Source organism: Podarcis muralis, chromosome 1, assembly GCF_964188315.1.
Source record: "Podarcis muralis chromosome 1, rPodMur119.hap1.1, whole genome shotgun sequence".
NCBI lineage: Eukaryota > Metazoa > Chordata > Lepidosauria > Squamata > Lacertidae > Podarcis > Podarcis muralis.
This window is the reverse complement of record NC_135655.1, coordinates 14,540,127-14,566,910: the sequence shown is the minus strand read 5'-3', so window position 1 is coordinate 14,566,910 and position 26,784 is coordinate 14,540,127. Positions and strand designations below refer to the sequence as shown.

Genomic DNA, 26,784 nt, shown 5'->3' with positions numbered 1-26,784 from the left:
GGTCAGGGGTCCCTTTACCTTAGCTACCCTTATTACAGCTATTCCTGACGGACCTTCTGGAATAGGTTTTAATTGAGCACAGGCTGCAGTGGGGAAGGGAAACTTGGAGAATATAAGCCTGCCTTGTGGAAGTCCCTTTTTGCTTTTGCAAGACATATCTGGATCCAAGCCATGATATGTACTAGCTATGAATGGTGAATGTGCTTGTCTATAGCACTCGTGATTCAAGTTGAAGTTTAGTATCATAAAGGGAAAAGAAAATTGGTTAATTGCTAATGAGTGGTCCTTTACAATTAGAATATATTCTGTGTTGAATATGTTGGAAATTGCTGTTGTGTTTTTGCTGTGCCTTTTTCAAAATTCAGTTGCAGTCTCTCACCCCAACCCCACCTCCCAGTGAGTCATGTGTGTCTGACTGTGCGGTGTGAAATTTTGTTTTTTCAGGAAACAGTTCCTGGCAAATTAGGGAAGTGTGACAAGTCTCTCAACTCTTCTTTTTGCTTTCAGATCTGTGGAGGTGACTAAGTACGGTATTTTGGTATTGCTTTCAGATTCAGAGAAAGGACAGCTCAATCCTACCCATTCTAACTCATGGGTGGGGAGTCAGTGGTCCTCCAGACGTCATTAGACTTCCAACTCCCATCACTCAAGCTGGCATGGTCAATAGTAATGGATTATAGAAGTTGTTGTTCAGCAACATATAGTGTTAGAAACTGAGATATGACAGCTAAATGGCACCTTAAACCTAGGTTATGGGCACAAGAATGGAATGTGTAGGCGCGCTTTTTATAACAAGAATACAAAGCTGAAAATGAATGAACTGCAGCTAAAGTATTATGTTCATTTTTCACATGGTCTAGTCCTTTCCCTGCCGACCCCCCCCCCAATATTCTGAAAAATATTCTCCAGTCTTCAGAGAGCAGCTGGAAGTGGGGAGACAGAAAAAGTTCCTCCTTTCCTTCCACTCTGCAGTTTTAATCTGAAATCTTAGGCACAGTACTGTGCCCAGAGCTCAGAAACTGCTCTCACTAATGAAATTCCCTGTTGCAAAATACGCCTGAAACAATGGGAGTTTTGAACACTGCATATAGATAGCCACAAGTTCCCCATATTTGCTCTAGCTCAGGCTTCCTCAACCTCAGTCCTCCACATGTTTTTTGAGACTACAATTCCCATCATCCCTGACCACTGGTCCTGCTAGCTAGGGATCATGGTAGTTGTAGGCCAAAAACATCTGGAGGGCCAAGGTTGAGGAAGCCTGCTCTAGCTGATGCAAAATAATTTCTGTTGCACAGGGTCCCTTCAGTCCTCCAAATGAGATTTATGGAGGGGGAGCAGGGGGAATTGCTAGAAACTGCTCCTCTCCCCTTTCTTCCATCAGGGAATTGGACAACATTGGAAGCCACGCGGTAGCTGCTGCTTTAACGTTTACTTCAATTGTTTTAATGTGATTCATCTTGCATGTGGGCAGGAGACTATAGTTTCATCTACCTCTGTCCTGAGTGAGGAGGAGCATAAAGGTGCTGGTTCTTTTTTACTGTTCTGAGATAATCCCTTATGGTCCATGATTATTATTATTTCTCCTGATAACCATATACTTACTGGGTTCCCTCCCTCCTAAACATGTCTTCAATGGAAATTTGAATACCTCTCTGAAATTGTAAATCTATGGAAGAACTGGTTAAATGAATTGTGCCCAAGCAGGCTCTACAGGTTATTGAGAGAGCAGTAAACTGCTTTTGACCCATGGAAGTCATTTAGAAGTGCTTCTGTCAGCAGCTTTTAGAGCTGAATGCACTGGTTTGCTATATTATAAAATAACAGGAAAAATCCCTTTTACCTGTCTTTCATTAGTTTCCCTTACTCAGCCATTTCAATATTCTTGTCATTTTTAAAATTTCCCATCCCTTTGGGTTGGGTGACAATGTATGCCTGCAAAACAGGATTAATAAATGGATATTTCACACAAATCAATACTGAAACAGACAGGTGTTAAGTGCTTTCTGGTCCGTGTGTGTGTGTAGGAAGGATATCAGAATTCAAAAGCTTTGCGACCATGGGGCCGTATTCAGTGTAATGCTGGGGAGATCAGTCCATCAGCTCAAGCGTTTCTGCTTGCTTGACAGCACAGTCTCTCCTTCCTTGCCCTTGCTGTTCTGGGGATTCTGCTCACTCTCCAGAGCAGATTTGGGGAGGGCATGTTGTGGCTATTGCACTGGCTTCCACTAGTGTGATGACTTAGTTGAATATTGTTAATTTATTTTTTATTATTAATAATATGGCCCAGGGATAATATTTCAATATTGTTTAAAATATGGATTGTAAATTATGCTGTCCCTATTGTAAGGAAGTTTTTGTACTGTCTTAATATTTAAGTTATATATCCTGTATTTTTAATACTGTTTTATTGTACGCTGCCCAGTGAATATTTATTGATGGGCTGCTACATAACTCATAATTCATAAATCATATAATTGTAGATTTGGAAGGGACCCTGAGGCTCATCTACTAAAATATATGTATCTTGCTGGCCGGCAAAGCTTACCCAAACCTTTCAGAAATTAAAATATTGTTGACTGCATAGCCTTTTTGTGGTAGTAATGTCTACTGCAAATATATTGGCAATATTTTATTGCACGAATCTGTAGCTGTATACAAGATACAAAATATTGGAGCACTGCTTTGTATTGTGGAAAATGTTTGTTTTGAATAGGAAGTTTCACAGGAGTTATTGTAGACACACCTACATTCAAAATCTAGAGTATGTATACCAATATGTTTTATGCCATTTTGGCATGCTTTGGTCTACTGCATCAGTTTTCAATTAAGACCAATAAGAATTGTAAAATATGTTTGGCTTTAAACTAAAGTTACCATTTCTGTGTTTTCTTAGAATGTATGACAACATGTCCACAATGGTGTATCTAAAGGAAGACAAGTTGGAGAAACTCACTCAAGATGAAATTATTTCTAAGACTAAGCAAGTGATTCAAGGGCTAGAAGCTTTGAAGAACGAGCACAATTCCATCTTACAGAGTTTACTGGAGACACTGAAGTGTTTGAAGAAAGATGACGAAACAAATTTGGTGGAAGAAAAATCAAACATGATTCGCAAGTCTCTGGAAATGCTGGAACTTGGACTCAGTGAAGCACAGGTAAAAAGCCATTTCTATTTAGTCTGGTGTCGAAATGTTATCTTGCTTTGATACAGTATTTTAACAATGTTAACAATTAAAATCTCAAATGTTGGATTTGTAAAGCAGTGATGCAGTTGATGCTAACCCACATATATGTTCAAATATTGTAAGTCAAGAGGAATAATACTGGTAATTTCTGGTCCTTTCTAGGTAATGATGGCCTTGTCAAATCACTTAAATGCGGTGGAATCAGAGAAGCAGAAATTACGAGCTCAGGTTCGCAGGCTATGCCAGGAAAATCAATGGCTAAGAGATGAGCTAGCCAATACCCAGCAGAAATTACAAAAGAGTGAACAGTCAGTGGCTCAGCTGGAAGAAGAAAAGAAGCACCTAGAATTTATGAATCAGTTAAAAAAATACGATGATGATATATCTCCTTCAGTAAGTAGCTTCACATTAAAACACATTTTATTCTTCCTAATTTGTTTCTGTTTGCTGAGGAATGCTACCCTATAAATGTTGGGACCTTTCCACATAGGAGAGTTGTCCAGCCCTGTGATCACCTTTGTTACCCTTTTCTCAAGATCATCTGGTCATAAACTTAGAGTTCTTTTTTTTGCACTTCTAAATATCATGCTTAGTAGATGATACACTTTTTCAGTAACTGTATTAGTTTGAGAAGTAGGGCGGAGAGACAGTAGGGAGACAAAAGGTGCCTTTTGCAATTTGTGGATATGCATAATGCACATATCCATATTGATTCAGTGGTTCTAACTGCTTGTTGTTTCTTGGGATTTGTCTAGGAGGATAAAGACACAGATTCTACCAAAGAGCCACTGGATGATTTATTCCCCAATGATGAAGATGACCAAGGACAAGGGAGTAAGTGAATGTAACTTTATACATTATATAGAGTGAGTGGGGACTAGTGGAAGTTTAGCTGCTTCTTTAAGTCATTAGTGCACAGTGCACAGCATAAAAGAGTAGCTGCAGTATTGAAGCCTGGCAGCTGACTTGCCAGAAACAATAAAAATGATAGTCTTGAAACTTCTGATGGGCAGTCAGAAGTTGTACTTAAGTGTGAAGATTTTTTTCCTAGTTAGTGATAACCACGGTTTATCATGTTTGAACTGGGGAAATCATACTTTTCTCTCAAATTATACTGAGGCTAGGATCCAGTTCTGAAGCTAAGCATGCAAGGAACAAGCCTCCCCCATGGTTATAGGTTTGGGCTCTTCCCCAGGTTACATTGACTTGCTAGATGGGGGGGGGGGGGGCTTGCATCAGCAACCATGGTGGCTGAACTTTTGATTTCCTGCTTTTCCATGAGTTTGGCTATATCCAATCTCATTCTCCTGGGAAACCAGATACTTTCAAGTGTAGAGAATAAAAGAAATAGAACTTGCTAACAAAACATGTGCCAGAGTATACTCAAAGTAATGTGTGTGTTTAAAAACAACAACACAAGAGTGGTATGATTAGGTATAATAACCTCATGGAACTCAATCATAGTTTTGACGGTTAAAACATTTGAGTGTGTAGTCTTAAAGAAGTTCAATTTATTCATGCCAGTTACATATTAATTTTAATATACTGCTTTCTTCTTTCTAGTTCAACAACCACATAGCAGTGCAGCAGCAGCTGCCCAGCAGGGTGGCTATGAAATCCCAGCAAGATTAAGGACCCTTCATAATCTTGTCATTCAGTATGCTTCCCAAGGCAGATATGAAGTTGCTGTACCCCTCTGTAAACAAGCACTTGAAGACCTGGAGAAGACATCAGGTCATGATCATCCTGATGTTGCCACTATGTTGAATATACTTGCATTGGTATACAGGTTGGTATTTAAAGGGTTTTCTAATGTGTTTGATGTTGCAGCTAGACTAAAATACAGTACTTGTGGTGGTGTTTTGAGTAACAATGTTGTATTTTAGTTTGAGGACATGGCCTTTTTAGGGAGACAGTCATGCAACTTGAATAATATTCCTAGATATTTTGAGTTGGGCTGAGGACATTCTTACTTTAGCAGTAGTTTGCTGCTAGTGGCTTAGGAAATGAATCTGCATTTTGTTTTGGTGCTGGTTGGTGCATCTCATGATCTTAGATTGGGAGGAGAACTGGGTATACTGTCCATAGTTGTTGTTCTTTATAGAGCTGTAGATGGCAGCCTCAGATTATCAGCGTGGTCTGTTCTAGTACCTAGCCACTGTGCTGTAACTCTGTTGAATAATAGGCACTTCATGGGTTGAGACATGAAAAGAGCAGAATCTGCACTGGATTCTGACAGTTTCATATACTTAAGATACTGAATCCAATTCTTGCTGATTTTCCTGACTGAATTCTTAAATAATATCTTCATGATATATGGTTGTTAATCATGACTTCTCTAATTTAGGGACCAGAATAAATACAAAGATGCAGCAAACTTACTGAATGATGCTTTGGCTATTCGTGAAAAGACCTTGGGCAAAGATCATCCAGCGGTTTGTATATTAGATAGTTCTTTTGTTTCTTCCTTCTTTTGTTTCTTCCTTCTTTGTAGTATCAAGTCCTTTTGGTTTCCTTTGAAACTCATTTTAATATTAACTCAACAGGAAGGTTTTTAAGCCCTGGTTTATCGTTAACTTCATTCAGGTAGGTAACTCTCAATATAATGTCTTGCACTTTTAATAATTAAGCACAAAACTCTTTCAACATTGGTCCACTTAAATTACTTTCTTGCACACTTGTCTGATTCTGAATCATTTACATGATGAATTTATCTGAAATTCTGAAATATTTCAAATGTGTTTTTGGATTGCTTTTTTGGAGCAATAGTAAAAACTTTTTTTCAGCGTAAGCCATTTATTAAATACTCTCCGTTGATAATTTCAGATGTCCTTTCTATGATATGAAACTAATATAGTATTCTGCTTCATCGAGCACAATTGTGCATTTCCTAATATTCCTAGCCCAGTGCTTCCCAGCCAGTATGTTATAACTAATCTATTGTCCACATGCTTGTCCCAGTTAAGGTTTTAGCTCTGGGCCAGTACTTTCAAAACATAGACCTAGTCCTTTAGCATGACTTATTCCATGCTTGCTGGATCTTACTACTTGGTTCTACTTAACAACCTAGTAAATATGTACAGTCCAACAACAATTTGCTACTATTTGTAGGCTGCCAAAGGTTGGGCATCACTGTGCTAGTTAAGACACATTTTATGTTTCCTAGTTTCACAAGTATTTAAACATCTGAATTACAAATAAATGAATGCTCTAGGAGCTGCTTAATTTTTCCCCAGATAATTTCAGCAGGTATGTTAGTAGACCTACATAGCTTTTGTCCTCATTTTGCAGGTTGCAGCAACTTTAAACAATCTTGCAGTGCTTTATGGAAAAAGAGGAAAATACAAGGAAGCTGAACCATTATGCAAGAGAGCATTGGAAATCAGAGAGAAGGTAGCTCAGAACAACTGTGTTATTTTTGCTGACTTCTGCTTTTTAAGTCTCAGACTTGTCATGATATTGGCTGTGTGTGTTGGTTAAAATAGAGATTGTGCGTACAGTTGTGCACATTTAGGATTTTATTGCAATGATCTATTAAGTTTTTAGAAATCAACTCACTGTATTTTAAAGATGTGTCAGAACCTGCTCTCAAAAGACAGGAAACCCCATATTTGTTACGAGGCAGGGAGATCAGGTATCAAGGAAGAACTCAACATCTCAGATGGGATATTTTATTCCAGCAGTGTCATGACAGCTGTCACACATCACAGTTCTGAGCCACTTTTTCCTGCACTACATACTATTGGCTTTGAATGCTATTTCTCTGTCTTCAAAAACAGCAATATGTTTTGGAAATCTACCTTGTGCATATGATTTGGAATGCAAAACAGATGAAAAGTAGGCATTGGGGAGCACCCTAACTTTCCAGAAGTCTGCACATGTAGAAGTGGGGTGAATGACAGAAAAGGAAAGGAATTAGTGTGGAAAGTAGTAATCCTCCCATAGTGTAGGCGGAAGTTCTTTGTGAAGTTTCTTGTGGAGGTTTGAAGGATTTATACCTGGAAAGTTGTGATCTGGAATATTTCCCATACCCCTGTATAATATGTAAATAATTCTGGCTAAATTTGTTTAATATAATGTTTCCAGAGGTGGAGTATAAATAGGGGCTTGAGTCTAGCTGAGCCAATACTAGTGTAAATATGACTGTGACAGCTTTTTAAAAAAAGTTTATATTTAAAAAGCAGGTGATACAGTGGTAACCTAGTGTTCCTTTATTTCTAGGTACTGGGAAAAGACCATCCAGATGTTGCCAAACAGTTAAATAATCTGGCCTTACTATGTCAGAACCAGGGTAAATATGAAGAAGTGGAATACTACTATCAACGGGCACTTGAGATCTACCAAACAAAACTGGGGCCGGATGATCCAAACGTAGCAAAAACCAAGAATAATTTGGTATGTCTGCACAGTGGTGTATATACCGGTAATAATGAGACGTGAGCTACTGTATTTCTCATTTGCTGAAAACATGGGCTTGGATCCAAAACACCGAGCAGAATGAAAATAGTTCCTAGTGCCAGTACTGCCACACTAAGACTTGCACATGTGCTAGAGGAAGACCTTCAGCAGTGATACATTATACCGTGTCTTACAATTACTGCGCTTCTGCTGGTCTGGATGAAGTACAACTTTGGATCTAGTGTCACTATTTCCACACCATGCTCTAGTGTGACATGTAACATAGACCTTCTGTAGTGCTGCCCAATTAGCATAGACAATATTGAGCTAGATAGACCAATGGTTTAAGTTCGCTTCCAATGACTGTTATGCAGGCAGAAAAACACATTTGGATCCAACCCTTTGTAATGTGCTAAGCAAGTTGCCTTCAGATACCATGTTTCTGAACTTCTGACTGTGCTCATGTCATCTCTTTCAGGCATCCTGCTACTTGAAACAAGGCAAATTTAAGCAAGCCGAAACTCTGTACAAAGAGATCCTTACTCGTGCCCACGAAAGGGAATTTGGCTCTGTGGATGGTAAATGCTTGTATTATGAAGGAAAGTTAGTTCATGTTGGAGTAACTAGGGGTTGTGAATAGGAGAGACTCAAGTCCTTCGTTAATTGTAAGAGGTCACGGGTTGTTGCTGCTTTTAAATAATGGCAGAACATATTGAGAAATCATTTTAGAAATCATTACAGGAAATGCTTTGACAAGTTGTTTAGCCATTGTTTCTCTAGGTTCCCCCCCCCCCATGCTGTATGGCAAAACATCTTTAAAATTGAGAGGAATTTTCACATTTGATAATGATAAATTGAGTAAGCATGTAATGCTAAATCATTATTTAATTCTATGTGCAGAAGCTGGCAAAAGCATGAGCAAAGCCTTGAGCTCCCTCTTTCCCTTGTCCTTTCCTGGTGGCAGAAGAACGTCTGCAAAATATAATTTCATTTCTCACAAATCCTTCTTGTTGTTAAAGTATTAACCAGACATTTTGGTTTGAAGCAAACTCTAGTCAGTTTCTGAACAAACCAGATTCATAACTCATGGCTGAAGCTTGCTTGTTTACTGCGTAGATTTTGTTTTAAACCACAACTTGTAGTTTATATGTTAAGGATAAGCCAGGATATATTGAAAGTGAAATTAAGTTCTGCAGACGTCCTCCTCCTACCACCTGTGGGTCGGGAGTGGGGGGAGAAGAGAAGGGAGTATGCAAACTCAAGGCTTTCTTTGGGTTCATCCCAGCACACACAAGTGCTAAGCCATGGTTTAATATGGTATGCAAACTGAGCCCCTAGGGCAGGCATAGGCAACCTCAGCCCTCCAGATGTTTTGGGACTACAACTCCCATCATCCCTGACCACTGGTCCTGTTGTTGGACCTGTTCCATATCTGCTATAGGGTCCCCGGAGCACAGATTCACACAAAGCGGCAAACATCCTTACAGGTTATAACAGGGTTTATTTGCAATGCATACGCAAAGCAAAGGTGCAGCGCGATAATCTCACAATCTGCACACCCTCAGGGTGTGCCCACTTTTTATAGACTGTACACAAAAAAACCCAGAGAGTGAGGCTTTACATTCTTATCCAATCAGGCTCTAACATTCCATGTTTCTCCTTTTGAAGGTTAACACTTCTTAATTTACTCATTCTTTGTTTGTCTGCCTCCTACAGCCTTCCCTGTCTTGTAACAGTTGCTTTGTTTGTCTGCTTGCTTATGGCCTTGCCCGTCTTGTAACAGTTGCTTTGATAACAGCATGCTGGAATTTCTATTTCTGAGGCCCTTCACTGTTAGCTAGCGATGATGGGAGTTGTAGTCCCAAAACATCTGGAGGGCCGAGATTGCCTATGCCTGCCCTAGGGGGAAGGTGAGGAGAGCACTTGGCTCTTTAGTCCAAGCAAAGTCTAATCCTGTTGGGCATGCTTGCAGTTGCTCTTTGGCTCTAGACTTCGTTTTACAAGTCTTGGCAGAATTCTTCAGAGGGTTTTAGGTTATCATGATAATAATAATGCCGAAAAGACTGACTTGAAGAATCATACATTTTAATTGGGCGATTTAAGGAATTGGTTGGATTGTTAATACACTTGGCAGAATATAGTTTGCAAGCAGTAGTTGCAGAGCACTGGCTTCCTTGTGATGAGTTAATTATGTAAGCAGCTTGCTTGAAGTGTCAAAGTTGTCATTGTGATAAAAGTGACGTCTCCATATGTTCTAGCAGGCAACTAAGCTTCTGTTTGCATGTGCTGCTTGCAATTCGGTTAACATCAAAGCTGCTTTGAAAGAGCAATTGCAACCATTTTGTAACTCTGATTTCTAGGTATTCTTTTTTCGTATCCTTAGGCTGTGAAAAAAAACAAGACATCTACTTGTAATATGTCTTTGTTCTGTCACAGTGTGATAAGATGACCCTTTGCTCTGTTTAGCTTATTTGATAAATTCAAGGTTTGCATCATTTATATACAATAGTACTGTGAGTGGCTTCTGATCAGTGAATAAAGTGTCCTAGAACTGGGAACATAGGGGGTGGATATCTCTGTAGCTTTCCATAATGTTTCTTTACATCACAATCCTATACATGTCTACTGAGCAGTAATCTTCACTAAGTTCAGTGGGGCTTCCTCCCTCATAAGTGGGTATAGGATTGCAATGGTGAGCATTCTTTCACAATGCTGGTCTGGCCAAATGCGGTCATTTTATTTCACACAGTATCCCTTACCTTATTTTTACATAGATGAAAATAAACCGATCTGGATGCATGCTGAAGAAAGAGAAGAATGCAAAGTAAGCGGATACCTGAAGCAGAAATTTATTTTTTCCTTATAGTGTTGAAGATAACAATTTAACACACTGTTTGCAATTTAGGGAAAGCAAAAAGATGGCACTACTTTTGGTGAATATGGAGGCTGGTATAAAGCTTGCAAAGTTGACAGGTAGGTACACTTTCCTAAAAACATTTAAAGTATTAAAATAATAATGTTGTTGACAGTGTGTTGAATTCTGGAAATCTCCATAGTGAAGATAATGGTAAATGTCCATATGGAGAAACTTAATAAAGGTGTATTCAACTAACTTTTATGCACAGTAGACCCAGCAGAATTAGGGTCATAAATTTACATGAGTCTACTCCGAGTAAACGGCGTTTCCGTGCACTGCTCTGGTTCACCAGAAGTGGCTTAGTCATGCTGGCCACATGACCACATGACAACTGTACGCTGGCTCCCTCGGCCAATAAAACGAGATGAGCACCGCAACCCCATAGTCGGTCACAACTGGACCTAATGGTCAGGGGTCCCTTTACCTTACTCCGAGTAAAAGTTAATTGAATATAACCTTAATTCAATTAACTGGTCAATTAACCAGATTCAGTTAACTGGTCTCACTAGTGGAAGCTTGCACAAGGACTTTGGCTAGTGCAACAAGGTTCCCACCCATCCAAATTTGCTGGAGGTGTTAGGAGAATGCCCAGAACAGGTTTTTCTCCAGGTGGAAATGTCTTGATCGTGACTGAAACAGTTATCCAAATAAACTGGTGTTGCAATACTAGCTAGAGAGACTTGGCTTTGCGTAAATACCTAGAAAGATAAAATTTGGAAACAGAAGCATAAAGTGACTGGAATATTGTGCAGTAATGGCTGGAAGGCTGGAGCTTCCATGTCAGGAGAGATGCTCAGTGGCTGCTAAAAACCCTACTGGCCGTCCTTTTATAGAGGTGGTTGTTTGAAATCACTGGCTACAAGTTAAGCCCACCATTGCTACATTTCCCAACTTCAGAATGGACTCAGGGTCTTGGATTTATTTTGGGTTGGAGCCTATGGCTGATTAGCATCCTGTACCTTTTTAAATGTGTTGGTGGGGATTATTGTTTTCATAGAATCATAGAATTGTAGAGTGGGAAGGGGACCCCAAAGGTCATCTATTCCAACTCCCTGCAATGCCGGAAACTTGGGATAAAGCATCCATGATAGATGGCCCTCCAACCTCTCCTTAAAAACATCCAATGAAAGAGAGTCCACAACCTCCCGAGGGTTTTGCTTCCCTTTTGTTCTTGTTTTTATTCTATGTATTGTGTGAACTGCCCTGAGATCTACAGATACAAATTTAATAAAATAATAAATAATATTTTAAAAGGTATATTGATGCATGGATGGACTTGCCCTCCTTCGGGGAGTGGGAAGGTGCAGCAGAGGAATTGTCACTTGTCACAGTTTCAGTAATCTTAGTCCTTTCATTGCTGCAATATCCCTCTGTTTCTGCTAATTTATGTGTGTGATATAATAGCTTTTTAAATAGTAGCATATGTGAGGGTGTTCTCTCTTGCATTCTCTCTAGCAAGAGACAAGAACCAGAGAATCATGCATCAGACTTAAGTGTTATATAGCAGGCATTTTTTTGTAATCCTTTGGGACTGGAAAATTGAGCAGGGCTGATAAGGAGGACGCTAGGAATATGTGATCTGTGTCTTTGTCAAGGTTACTGCTTCAGAACTAGCCTAGTTATGTAATGGACAGCAATAGCTGCAACAATACATGGTACCCTGGCAAAAGGTCTTTCTAGTAAATAACTGCTTGTGCATTTGCAGACCTATTCAGAACTCTTTGTGAGCATTAAGTGCCCATTATAAATTTATGACGAGCATTGGCTTTTAATGGAATATTCTGCTGTACTATTAGACAGAATGGTTTCAAGTTTGGGAGGCAATGGTCTCCTGTCGGAATCTAACTTAAACACATATTTTGTAGTCCAACAGTTACAACTACATTAAAGAATCTTGGAGCACTTTACAGACGCCAGGGCAAGTTTGAAGCTGCTGAAACATTAGAAGAGGCAGCAATGAGGTCTCGTAAACAGGCAAGTGCTTTGTTCATCAAGCGTTTCACTTCTGATAGTGTTAATCTACAATTATTAGTATTTTGTTACAAAGAATTTGAATTTAACTACAGTGAATCTGAACTGTCTAGAATTTCTTTTTGTACCTCTGCTTGGAAGCCTGCTTCAGTGCAAATCGTGATTTAACACAGATCCTGTGGCAATGCTATATCCTGGTTAAAACATACTGTAGATGAGGGTGGACTTACGCAGATGAGAAAGGAGGAAATGTCATGGTTAGGAGATTGCACTGCCTTTATTGTTTTTCAGAAGCAGATATTGGCAAAATAATCCAGAGGGGAAATCCCAACTTCCATGGGGGGGTACCACCCTGAAGTTTAGTATGAACACTCAGAAATATGTAACTAGATAACTCATTCTTTTACTCTGATTTTTTTTAAAAATGTTCCCATTAATGATATTATGTTAAAAAAAAATCTCACTTTTTAAGAAAATGTGTGGAGAGTAACAATAACTTTTATATAAAATATTTGATACGGCCACATTTGCAGTATCGTGTGCAGTTTGGGTTGACATCAAAAAGGATGCTACTAGGAACAAGGACAGAAATCCTGAAACTGCCTTTAGTGGAGGATTTTTAAACTGGGGAAGTAAGTAAGGCCAGGATCTAAGGAGTTGTGCATGCCAGCAGAAAGCACTTCCACTTCAGGAGAGGGGTTTACAATGTTTCCTTTCTAACTGCAGCCCTTTGTCCTGCTTCAAAGGGTCTCCTGACCTTCAGGAACATATTGGACTGTGTGTGTGCACCTGTGCATGTATGCTGCAGTGGAAGGGTGGGAAACTAAAACACAAATGTTTTGCAGAGAATTCCATATGCAGCCCCTTGAACCTGGCCTAAGTTAACGGAATTGACAAGCCTAGTTAGAATATAGTGGGTTGTTGGCGAAATTATCACCTTCAGACAAATTAGTCAAAGCATGTTACTTTTACTAGAACGTTAATTTGTTGGTGTAGATAATATGCAAACAATATTTTCTCCTCAAACTTACCTTTGTAATTCTGTAAAATGTGCTTCATGGTTATGCTTCGTATACAGCTAATGGGTGCTTATTTATTCGGTAATGTTTTGTAGACTCCGTAGTAACTTGATGATAATTGCTCTTCTCACTCATGGCACTGAACTACTTAGTGCAAAGTAAAATGTCTGTTTCCCCTTTACTTGGCTCACAGGGTCTTGATAATGTTCACAAACAGAGAGTTGCTGAAGTGCTCAATGACCCAGAAAGTATAGAGAGAAGGCGAAGCCGCGAGAGCCTCAATGTCGACGTGGTAAAGTATGAGAGTGGCCCTGACGGAGGAGAGGAAGTGAGTATGAGCGTAGAATGGAATGGGGTAAGTACAGTACACAGTGTAAGAAAAAAACCAAACCTAGATTGGCATAGCAGTTAAGTTATCATTCTGTTGTGTATTCAGGGTTGTTCTTGGCTCATAAGCACCTGTAGTTTTTAATGTAAGCAAAAGCAATAAGATCTTGCTTTTGAGGGTAAGTTCTGACCAATTAAGCTTAAATTAAGAAAAACTCACTAAAATTTGGATTTAGATAGAAGTGTTTGAATGCTGATTGAATGTCCTGGTTAATGTATAGGACCTAATCCTGACCAGTGGTTTGTTGTTTTAATACTGGACGCAACAGGATGGCAATTTGTTTACTTTATTATCCCCCCCCCTTTTTTTTTTAAAAAAAAACATCCCCCCTTTGTTTCAGAAGATTTCCTTTTTCTCTGGTTCACTAGAAAGCACTGCTGTGCAATTAAATGGAATTGGTATGGAGAATTAAACCAAAAACTACACACAACATAGGTTTCTGGATGCAAGTTTCTTGCTGTTTCATGGCATCATGATGGTGCAAACATAAAATCTACCCATCTGCCAATGACAAATTGCTGCTTTCCATTTACCTATGGAAGCCTGCCAGATCCTTGATTAAAGTGAGGCCTTCCCTATCTCACGACGTCTAGTTCCACTGCTTAACGTGGAAGGTGTGCCACAGGTTACAATAACAAAACCTTTCTAAAACTTCCCATCATTGTTTAACATGTGTCTGTGAACCTGCTTGTTATTTGGTGTCTTTTACAAGTAAAACCAGTTTAAGATTTTGGTAGTACTGAGATGGTTACTACTTTTGATTTCGGTTATATTGGGCACTGGGCACATACATGGAGTGCTCTGAGGTGCAAATTGCCAGTGTCAGCCTTGTGGTGGTTTAGTTATGCAGTACACGTTTAGTCAGATTGCAGTAGTGATTGTTTTTCTAAATTTGTCTTGTGGTGTGTAGGTTCTGTTTCATAGTGGAATACTTGTCAGCTATAACTCTGTCATTTGCCAGAGCTTTAGGATCCTAAAGGCTGCTGTAGCTGTCTATATTTTTTGCTCTTTTGATGCAGAAAAAGGTTTCTCTTTCCACTGTTTCTCAGATTGGCTTTGGTGTGTGTTGTCCTAAGACAGTCAATCAGCATATAATACAAATATTATCACCTTAATACTTCCTTAATTTGTCCCCCTGGCACTAGAACTGTGTACTGTACTCTTCCCTTTTTTCTTCTGTAGTTGGCATGCCTTCAAATTGTCAAGTGTGAGGGAAGCATTTTTTCCCATCCATTTTGTGTTTTAATTAAAAAGCATGCAGGTGTGGGGTTGACAGGGGCATTCAAGAAAATAACTAAACAGTATTTCTAGGTCAGTGACATTCACATTTGATAAAACTCAGAAAGTGAACTTTTCCAGAGTGGAATGTTCCACCTTTAAAATAATGTGGCATTAACGGGTTTCTATTTCATTTAGGTTTGCATGTCCACTTTTTCACTCCGTTTTGGTTACTTTCATGTTCAAGTTCTAAACTGAAGTTGATTTTCTTCTACATTTCCCCCATTTCATGTTGGCATTCTTACTTTTTCTAATTTTGCAGGTGCTCAGTTCTGCTCATTTCTTCACCATGATAGTAATCTAACAATTATTATTAATATTTTATCTCATTTTGTATCCCATCCTTTCTTTCTCTGTAATGTTCATGACAGTCCAGTAGCTTCCAAACTGAGGCAAAGGGCAGCCCCACATAAAACACATAGCAGTAATCTAGTCTTGAGGTTGCCAAAGCATAGAGTGCCGTGGCCATACTGTCCTTATTAAGGCATGACTAGTATACCAGTTATGGTAAAAAGCACTCCTAGGTACTGAGGCCACTTGGGTCTCTAGTTCCAATGATGACCCAGGGAGTACTTTGAATCTATGTGCCTGTTCTTCAAGCCAGAAAGTAACCACATCCAGAACTGGTAACTGGCCTACACCCCAGATGAAGCACTCACCCACAAGGACTCTGTCTTGCCAGGATCGTTTAAGTTATCTAAAGGTCATCCAGTCTACTGCAGCATTTAAACGCTGGCCTTGGGATTGCAAGCCACACCTGACTTGGATGTGCTAATCAAACTTCATTCCAAACCCCCAGCTTCCAACAGCTTCATATCAATGTTAAACAGCATGAGAGGGGCCAGCCTGTGGCATCCCATAGCATAAGTGCCAGGGGGCTGATGGGTAGTTCCCCAGTGCTACTCCCTGAAACAAACTTTGCAGGTAGGAACAGAACCACTGAAGTACAGTGACCCCATTTGCCATAAGCCAAAGCTGATTTTGCCTACTTGGTGCTTTTCACTTATGACTATCACATGCAAGGGTAGCCAATGTGGTGCCCTCCTGATTTTGTGGATTCCCAGCCAACAAGGTCAGAGATTATCGGGGTTGGAGCCCACAACACCCGGAGGGCACAATATTGGATGCCCGTGATTTAATGATTAGCATTAGTGGTTTGATAGCCACTGAATGGAAACTTCCATGTATGGGTCGAAGTGCCTCAGCTGCATGCAAAAGGCTCTTTGGGTCCTTGCCATAGATTCCCTTTTCTGCATTAGCATTCATTATTTTACGATCTCGAATCATCTCAGTCCATTTACTGGCATGGTTGTGTAAGGGTTTTAAAAACTGTTTACCTCCAGGAAAGCACTTTTCAGCAGATCTTCTCCACTAAGGAACACCTGTGCATAATAATAATAATAATAATAATAATAATAATAATAATAATAATAAAATTATTTATACACCGCCCATCTGGCTGGGTTTCCCCAGCCACTCTGGGCGGCTTCCAACAAAATATTAAAATACAATGGTCTGTTAAACATTAAAACCTTCCCTAAACAGGGCTGCCTTCAGATGTCTTCTAAAAGTCTAGATAACTATGTGGCATGTTTGCAGACACATAGGCACTGGGCAGTCCCGTTAGATCTCACTGTTGTTTCATGTGAGCTCAGAATACGTTCAGTACTAAGGGGAGCGTGTCTGCAGTTTCTAATCTCATTAAAGAATCCCTACTAAATTCTAGGGAACTCCAGCATTCCCAGGAACGAGGTTTGGAAATCCTCACTCTAATGAAACACTAAAGCTTTGTAATATGGGTTGGTTGATAGTGCTGTTGGAGTGGGCACATCTCATTTCATAGAAGTTAAAGCTTAAATTGATGCACCTTGTCCCAATTGATTTATTTTCATCACTTTTTATTTTGGCTTGTGTAGTTTTAAAAATTGGAATCTCGCATGCCGTAATATACACCTTTCATTTAAAGTAATGTATCTGCTTGCCTTTATTAAACATAGGAACAGGATTTTATATATATTTAAGGAAAATATATTGATTCCTTTAAAAGTTCAAAGTCCTGCGCAATATAGAACCTAGAATAAAAGACAACAGAAGATTTGCGGTTTTCCATTGGCTTTCTTTTGCATTATGGATACTATGAATTTTTTAAGCTGTTGTCTCTGCTGATTTTGAGAATTTGTACGCAACATTAGCGGGTGACCTAGAAATACTGTTAAGACTAACAAGCTCAAAATGGAAAACTGTTGAACTTCTCCCCACAACAGTTTCATTCAGTTTTTTCTCTCTCCATTTCTGTCTGACAGGCCTAGATGCCTTTTCTGATTCTTACACTGTCTCCTGCATGGCGGGCGTGCAGCATCTTCAAGCTCTAACTTCTCTCCACTACTGACTGCTGTGTATTTAGCAATCCCTTAAGATCCTTGTCAGAGCTGCACTTCTTGTAAAAATGGCCACTTCTTCAGTGCTGGTGTCTCTCTCTCTTTGGGGCAAGGGTTCCTTTTTTTTCCCTGTACATGTTTAGCTTTGCCAGATATGTATCTAGTCTTACAAAATGTGGTGTTAATAACCATTTGCTGTGTAACAGATGAGAATTAACAAAACTAAGAATGAACTTGATAAGTAGCTGTTTCACTATGATGAAAGGTAGTTTAAATTATCACACAAGGTGTTATTAAAATGGCATGATGGTGACCTTTACAGAATATACAGGTGGGTTTTTTTATTTAAAAAAGCAAGGCATGTGCTCACAGTGCTTTAAAGTGTATTTAGAGACCTATAACATGGGTTAACATCAATATGGAACTCTGGATGTCTTCACTTATGCTTATCCTAAAGTAGCAGTGCTGTTTAGTCTTCATGTGAAAGTTCAGCAGTTACGCTTTTCTCTACTAATCTTGGTGTTGGGTGACTTTGTGTATTTGTCTTTCTAACTTCTAATAAACTCACTCCAACTGATGCCTGTTTCTGTCTGCTGTGTAGTACTTTGAATTCTGCATAGCTACTGTAGGAAAGGAGGCTTTCTAGAAACTCCAAGGCACTGTTAACTTGCAGTTAAGTACACATGGATTTCTTTGTCAAGCAATAAATATAATAGGTCTTTGGCCATACGAACTTGACTTCTGGAAAAATAAGAACTATTAAAAAAACATGTCTCCAAATACTGTACTATAAAATAAACTAATGTAATGTGAAGCAAGCTCTAGATTCACGTTTTATCTTTCTGGAACACAGTTAAGGACACAAAGTAGAATAACTTCACTATGGAACTTAATGCTTGCATATGCTTTTGTTCTTGTTTATGTGCATGTTTATTACATATTGCCCAGGTTAGAGTGAACGAATTCATTAAACATGTAATGCTACTGCTTGGTGGTGGTCTTTTACTGTATTCATGGTTAGCATGGAGTGGTGTGGTGGTCCTGCAAATAAAAACTTTATATATCCTGTAAGAAACTGCACCTATCCATAAGGTTTTAATATACATTTGTTAATTTTGTATTTTATCTGTGAGGGACTTAGGAGTTTTCTCTAATCTCTTATTTCTTTAAGGAAGTGTATGCAATCCTTCAGGACCTTCTCCTGAGTAAGCTTCATTGAGATGTTGCGGAGCTGTGTAACTTCTCATCTCAATGAATCTGGTTGCATAGGGGGGATAATATTGGACTGTGTCTGGAAGAATGCTTGATAAATACAAATAATGCTTTTCATAAGATTTCTGGTGCTCATCTCAGAGCACCAGAGAAGGTGACAGCAAATTTAAAAAACACGCCATTAAATTTTGTTTGAAATTAAGCGATATAATTTTGTTCTTACCATTTAATGGTAGCAAAGTAAGAATATTGGACTGTAGTTGTAGCAACTGCTGAACTGTGACAGAAGGGCAAAGCTTTTGCAGTTTTAAATGTGCTCATTTTTTTCAGGATGGTACTGGATCTCTAAAACGCAGTGGCTCCTTTAGCAAACTTCGTGCTTCAATTAGACGCAGCAGTGAGAAGTTGGTTAGAAAGCTGAAGGGAGGAAGTTCACGAGAGAGTGAACCAAAGAACCCCGGGTAATTATTTATTTCTAGATGTGCTGGAACGCTTGGTGCTGTACCCATCATGCTGTATAACGGCTTTTTCTGCTGTATCTCGTGCGTGAATTGCAGCATAAAATCTGACGGCAAATCTCGCAGAAATGTAACACAAAGGATGTTTGTAGCACTTGTTATAAGTTAGCCCTAACAGCTGGAAAGATTGTTCTCTGTACTTAGCAATTTGATTGTAAACAATGGATCTGTAAAAGCAAAACTTCCAATGTTATGTAAACTCCAGAAAGAATTGCCCCAGAATTACCTATTCTGTCTTGCCACACAGGAAAAATATTGATGCACTTCGCTGAATTTCAGCAGTTTCCCCTTTAACAATAAAATATGAGTATATTAATTCTGAGAACAGGGTTAGGGCATATTTGGTTCAGAAGAACTTAACATACATTTATGAATGTGTGTGTATAAATGTGATTGCGATAGGTTATTGAAATGCTTCATGTTTACTTAACTGGATAAATATTTGCACTTTCATTCAACATTTTTTACATACTAATATCAGCCACTCTACTTTCTGCATAGAAGACAAGTGTAAATTATTGTTGAAATGAAAATTAAGCAAAATACACCAGCCACTCCTTGACATACACCAGAAATATGAATGGCACTAGTACCAATAAGTCTTCCTCTTGAGACTTGCTTCTACATGGATCATGTGACTGGATTTGTTGTGCAAAACAGTCAGCTATCCAAGTTTTGTTATCCATGATGTGTATGTGCAGAGATTAGTATCAGAAGAACTGCAGTAGCAGGTAAATAGCCACTGTTCTCTAAATGGGAACTAGCCAGTATTAACAGGAACCTTTTTTTAGGCTTGAAGATATTTTTGATGCTTGTATTCACTGAAGTTGAATACTATCGCTGCTGTGCAAGTTGCAGTGTTAGTTTTATTGTAAGACGTCAGCTGGGCTTGTAAAATGACCACTTGATTAGTACAAACCAATGCTCATAATATAGTGTACAAGATTTAAGAGTTACACAGAACTCTGCACGTTGGCGGTTCGGGAGGAGATCCTCTAAAAAGGGGGAAATAGTTGTTTTGAGATGAATTATATTATTACGCACTTGTCTGCAGATCATTATGGAAGTTCATAGAATCCTAGAGTTGGAAGGATCCTGGAAAGTAATCTAGTTCAATCCCATGCTAGTGTAGGAAATCCATTGTTGCAGCATCCCTGATAGGGGGCTTAAAAACCTCTAAAGAAGGGGAGTCCACTTCTTTCCAAGACAATCTTTCCCACTATTGAACTGCTTATTTGTAAGAAAGTGCTTCCCTCCTAACGGAGGAGAGGAGTTTATTGTTTTGTTTCTGTTCTTGTTTTTATTAATTATTTTGTGTTTTTAACTTGTATTTTTATATTGTGAACCACCCTGAGATCTATGGATGAAGAGCAGTATACAAATTCAATAACTAAGTAATATTTAGCTCAAATCCACTTGTAAGTTAAAGCTCTTTGTTTCGGTCCTATCCTCTGGAGCAATGGAAAATAAATCTCGAAAATAAATCTAGAATTGCAGAGCTGAAAGGGAACCCGTGGGCCATCTAGTCCAACCCCCCCCCCCACAGTTCAGGAATGCAGTTTCATCCATCTGAAAGTTCTTCAAGTATTTGGACATAATTAAACAGTTTAGAAGCTTCATCTAGAATTCCATACCACCCAAAGGGATAGTTCTTTTTTTCCAAAACTTCTTAGTTTTTATTTTAAGTATCTTCAATTAAAGATAGGGAAAAACATGAACGGCAAGATTGTGTATTATCCAGTGTGTGTAACCTTAGTCTTGCATTCTTCATTGTGAATATTGATTTGTCCTAATGAAAGTGGTATTCTACCAGTCTCTACAAATATATAGAACTCTGAACAGTTACATATTGGTGTTGCTCTGAAGAATTTTAGCTAAACATTTTAGATCCCCCACCCCATGTGTGCAGCCAGAAGCTTTCCTACTTTTCCAAATGTCCTCAGGTATAGACTAGGATACAAAGAGCCACTTTAGCCATTGCCTAATGATTTCAACACTCCCAACAAGGAGTTTTGACTTTGATTCCCCCCCAACCATATCACATAAACTGGTTTTGAAGCACCTGGCTTTTTAAGAGCCTTCATGCTTTTTAGGGTGCTATTGATGAGCAACCAAGGTCCATAGGTGCAGAGAACTCACTGTGTGGTTCTTTGGATATTTTTGCGGGGGAAGAGGTGTCGGGCTGAATTGAGGAAGGAGCCAGTTAAGCAGTCTCTCTCAGCACCTTCATGTCTGTAATCAACTATTACTCAATTAACTTTTAACCACTATCCCCGCAATGTGGTGGTATAATTTTCTGATTAACTACTAATCCCTAAAACTGAAAGATGGAACCGGCTTCATGGTTAACATTTGGTTTACTGTTCTTCTGAACATTTAAGGAAACCCAGACTCTCCGTGAGCGTAGTGATATAATCAAGCAAGACTCCTACCTCAGTGATACCTTCTCGAAGGAGATTTCAGATGTGCTGCAATAATACTAGTGCTATTAACCAGTTGTAGATTCGAATGCAAAAGGAAATGCTGAAAATCATAAATAAACCAGTTCTCTTCAGTCTTGCCTCAAACTTGAAAAATGTACAAGTGCACTTGCCAAATTTTTAATGGTCACATATAGCTAGTTAACTTTTTGTTCTAAAATTACTAAAATTATATAGGGACAATTCATGGACATGATGAAACACTGTATTTTTGTTTGTTCATTATTTAACATTTCAGCATTGCATCTGCGGATTTCTACTTTTTATTTATTTTTTTATTTGCTTAGAATTTGAGTTTTGTGTTCATGCTCTATGTGGTGTGTTATGTATATTTAGTTAACGTTTTTTCGCTTTACTGTATTTTTTTTTATATAAATAAATAACACAGGTGTCAACGCTGCATGGCTTGCTGCTTCTTTGTGTTGCTAACACTTGTGTTGCGTTTAAAAACGTGTGCATTGTAGTTTTTGGAGGCTTTAAAAAAAATTATTGCTTAAATAAAATCATGGTGGCACTGACACTGTGTAGGTGCAGCCGTAAAGATTATGCCCAACTATACAAGCATGTATAACTTCATTCATAATCTTTATTTTGATTGCCAGGTTACAGATTTATTATAGTCAAATGTCTGCATAATTTTTAAGGATGTGAAATCCCACTGACTTCAGTGTTGTGTACACTCTTGTTGGGACTTTTAGACGAACCCTGAGCCATTTTCACTTTGAACAACCAGCTCCTTTTCTTCCCTGGCTAGCAAGAGTCTCAGTTTTAAGAACAAAACAATCTGTTATGTGGCACAGAGGGCTGCTCTTTGAGAACAGTGCTTTTACACCCTGCGGTTTGATGCAGATGGGTAGAACGCTTGTCAGGCCTGGCCGTTGCCTTCCGATTAACCTGTATCAGCATGTCCCCTTCTCCTAATTTGTCTGTGAGACTAAATAATTTGGATCGCCATATTCTAGCAAAAGTGCGAGGGGGTTTCAGTGTAGGTTTCTCAGCAAGGTTCCCTGTCCTGCAGTTTACAAAGTGGCTAGTGAGAGCAGTCCTGTTTCCTAGAGCTATCAATTGGGACAGGTAGTTTCTTCTACACATAGGAAATAGTATACAACTTTTACTCATAATAGACTCATTGACATCACCGAAACCAATTTAAATGTGTCCATTAATTTCAGTGAGTCTACTCTGTGTAAAAGTTGCACATTAAGGGTCTGCCTGCAAGGAATGCATTTTGGAATTAGCCTGACCGTTTTGATACAGCATTGTGAAAAAGATTTGGAAGCTAATGTTATGGAGAAATATTAATTGCTCACGCATTGCTCTGCAATATAGGTGGTGGCTCCTCATCTTGCAATGAACGCTACCTAGATTTTTTGAGGCACTTTAAATTGCAATATGGTTAAATGTTGGATAACTTCTTTAAAAAAATCCTTGAACCACTATGGGTATAACTTCACATACTTTTGCAATACATATATTGCAGCTATAAATTTGTTAGTTGTTGATGTGGCAGTGTATTAACAATACCCTCTGAAACTGAGAGCTTCATTTGATGATTGTTAGAATAGCAGAGCTTTCACTGCCTTGCACAAGTTTCACCCCACAATCCAGGCAAGACAGAGATTGTATTATCTATCCCATTCTCCATTAAAGTTATAAATCATACCAAAACTTTGAATATCCAAGCCTTAATTATGTTGAAGCCCACCAAGGGCTCTGGTTAAATGCTCCTTCTTGATGGGTTTGCTAATGCTACTTATACAACTTTATCTTGGGTAGCTTATTGATTTTTATTTTTTCTAAGAGACTGGACACCTCTCAGATTAAGATCCAATTTAGTAACTGACATTCTGCAGATGGAATGACATCTAGTGTTTCCTGAATGTTTTTGGGGTCTTAGCTTTGATATATTTTAGATTAAGGAAGATGCATGTGCGCCAAATGTTATCTTTTAGAAGATACTAGGAGTTACATTGCAGTAAAATTCTTGTTGTATACATATGTGTTCAAAGCGCTCCATTTCAGCCCTTCTGATTGGTTTATCCTTGCATGTTCACTGTCCAGCATGAAGCGTGCCAGCTCACTGAATGTTCTTAACATGGGTGGCAAGGCAACTGAAGATCACTTTCAAGTAAGAAGCCCTATCATATTCTTAATGCAAGTAGATGGTACTAGCAGGGCTTGGATTGAAGAATTGGATCGGTCACTAAAATGGCAGCAGTTTTGGATTATTCCTGGTTCTGATTTCAAACATTCAGTCGGCTGTTTAGAGACTGGACCATATGGCGCAATGTTTGGCAGTACACTGTGATGAACTGCTTTGCACATTTTTTGCTGTGTGAGCCAAACTCCTTAAAAAGAAAAAGTGGCAACTCTGTAAACAGCTGCTTGCATGTGTGAATGGGTCTTGTCATGTACTGATATTGTAAGTAATTCAAAAATAAGCATCCTGTAGAGTCCCATAGCAGCTAGTGGAAACACCAGATACTTGGGCCTTACGGAAAACAGGGGGCTAGATGGTAAAACTGTTCCCAAACTCTACGCCTCAGGATACACTTGGGAATTGCATGGGTGAATGCTTCTTATCTATTAGCTCTGCTCACATGAAAATCCCATGGATATGAATTCTTGTTTATGTCCTCCTGGGAAAATCTGAAAAAGTCCCATTAGGGTGAACAAGCTTACATTTTTTCAGGCCTAAACTACTCTTATCTGCTCCACCTGGAGCTGCTTTTAATAAGGGATCAGAGACTTGATACTGGCATAGAAGTTAGCTACATGCCCTTGCACAAGTGGGAGTAGGCAGGACACGCCACACCTGTCTTGTAGTATATTAAAAGTGCTAACAGAGGCTGATTGAGCTCTTGAAAGCTTGAGCCACACTTGGCTGAGAGGCCGCCGTGGCTCACTTCATGCTGTGAGCTATCAAGAGAGTCAATAAAGTCCATTTCAGGATAACATCCCTGTCCCTAGCTTTGAAAACCAAGAGCAGATGGGAAAACTGTTCTTGGCTGCTTAGGAATGCAATCTCCCTTTCTCGGTTTTGTGAAAAGATGAGCACCTTTCTGGACGTGTTACAATAATTGCATGCTGTATTCTTCTACATTGAATAGTGTGGAATAGTTGGCCTGCGAACAGCATACAGGACATTATTGCAGCTTAATAAATGTCAAATAGCAATGGTTGCTGTGAGCTTTCCAGATAATGAGCATGGACAGAGACTTGCACAGTTGAACTAAAATGAGTTCTAAGTGACAGTGGCTGGAATTCAATTTGGGTATTAGGGTTTTTCAGTTTTCATCTTCTCTACTGCAGGCCCTTGCCTTCACCTGAAAAAGCTGGGCTTCCAGAGCAATTTGATCCAGCACATGGTTTTATAGATGGCTAGGAATACCAACTGCTTCCTTGAATGAATGCAGAAGAAACTGTGCTGACACAGGCCTCTTTAGAAACTAGGCAGCAATTTTTTTAAAATAAGGGTTACTTTTAAAAGTTCACCTACTGAGTGCTTGCTGATGAAAAAAATATACTGGGGTGACATTAGGGCAAGCCAAGGCTGCAAAACAGTAGCCCTTGCATACCATTTGCATGAAATACACTTCTCATGTGCCAAGATCCTAGCCTGTATTTCATATAACACCTTCACCGAAATTACTAGTGTTCTGTATTGTGCCTCTTAACTAACACATAACTGCAACTAACTTGTGTGAAGAAGTAGCGACTGCTTCAGTACTAACCTGATGCACTTGTCGAAAAGTTTACACCAAGGAAAGGGAGCGAGTCTGTAAAGTAGCATTTCCAGTTGTTCAAAATGTTATTGTGTTAAGTTCCAAAAATAAATCCATGAAACACAATCCAAATACTTTGAGGAAAAGAAATTCCGCTGTTCTTTGGATTATCTTACCGTATGAAAAAATAAATGGCAATTGAGAGGTTTTTATTCTGAATTCTTTAATCAGCACCAGATCTTTAATACAACACCAGAGAGAGGTGTAATAGGGAGAATTCCTGCCTTGAGAAATTAACCGCTGAGGCAACCTGATCTCATGGCATGGATGAGATCTGTGCTACTCTTAACATTTTCCAATAAACACGCATTCTTCTTACACAGAGATTATTCGTGTAGAAAACTGTATTTTTTAAAAAAATGGCTGTCGGAGAATTTCACCTTCTGGGTCAAGTACATGACACAGCACATACACACAGAAAATTGCAATAAATTGTATTGGATAAGGTGAAGCATCAGCTGCTACTGCTTTCAGAGTACAACATTTTGTATTCTCTTAAGTTGGCCAAGGTTGCTCTGAATTTCACCACTTACAAGGCATCTGTCTCCCATGCTAGGAAGTGGCTTATTCATAAGGGCTGTGACACGAAAGACCATATATAGTGGGGGCTCTATTGCGGCCCCCTCCTCATGCTCCTGGAAGAAACAGTTCTGAAGGTTGGAGAGGACTTGTCACTCATATGCGCACACACTGCCTTTGGCAGTCTGGCCATGAGATTGGAAGCATCTATTTTCAACCAACTGTGTTAGAATTAGTAGAACAAACTGTGTTCTACTGTTTGTCCTGACAAGCCAAACTTTTAATTTCCGATCCTGGCTTGTTCAGATAAACCATGGTTGAAAATGGACATTGATGCACTGGAGGGGAGAGGAGTGGGCTTGTGTCTCTGAATGCTAAACCATGGCTTAGCATTTTGTCCAAACCAGAGCTTTGTGGGGAGAGCTAACTCTTCATGTTCACAGCTCTTTCTATTCCTGCTTGGATTAGAAATACAACGCAGGCACTGATAAAGATGGTAAGAATTATTCCCATTCCAAACTGGAGCAAAGTTTCCTATTCATATATTAAACCACTTTGAAACTTGGTTTTAAAAAAAGCTTAAACTAACGGTAAATGAAAAATACTTGTCTGTTTTGTTCTTATTCTTGATTCTTATTATTCATTGTTCTTTTGTTTTTCTCCAGCGTTTGTATTTTAAATGGTTGGGATTGTTTTAAACTGTGCATAAACTCTTTCCATTCTTTTTCCCCATGCA

General features: G+C 39.0%; 1 protein-coding gene across 12 annotated transcripts in view; it reads left to right on the top strand.

The window, feature by feature from the left end:
• The window catches only part of KLC1 (kinesin light chain 1), a 40,570-nt gene that overhangs the window by 10,827 nt on the left and 2,959 nt on the right, over positions 1-26,784 (top strand). For 3 of the 12 annotated variants that reach the window (XM_077923723.1, XM_028751662.2, XM_077923759.1), the window contains exons 2-15: positions 2,894-3,155; positions 3,348-3,578; positions 3,941-4,019; positions 4,749-4,974; positions 5,533-5,620; positions 6,477-6,578; positions 7,407-7,580; positions 8,062-8,161; positions 10,358-10,407; positions 10,489-10,556; positions 12,366-12,474; positions 13,684-13,845; positions 19,077-19,207; positions 23,806-26,779. In XM_077923723.1, the coding sequence (XP_077779849.1) occupies positions 2,895-3,155; positions 3,348-3,578; positions 3,941-4,019; positions 4,749-4,974; positions 5,533-5,620; positions 6,477-6,578; positions 7,407-7,580; positions 8,062-8,161; positions 10,358-10,407; positions 10,489-10,556; positions 12,366-12,474; positions 13,684-13,845; positions 19,077-19,207; positions 23,806-24,052 (2,028 nt within the window). In that variant the 5' untranslated portion in view covers position 2,894 and the 3' untranslated portion in view covers positions 24,053-26,779. Of the gene's footprint in view, positions 1-2,893; positions 3,156-3,347; positions 3,579-3,940; positions 4,020-4,748; positions 4,975-5,532; positions 5,621-6,476; positions 6,579-7,406; positions 7,581-8,061; positions 8,162-10,357; positions 10,408-10,488; positions 10,557-12,365; positions 12,475-13,683; positions 13,846-17,459; positions 18,112-19,076; positions 19,208-21,645; positions 22,145-23,805; positions 26,780-26,784 lie in introns of those variants that run through there. The other 9 variants (XM_077923743.1, XM_028752000.2, XM_077923732.1 and 6 more) reach the window with 9 other exon arrangements.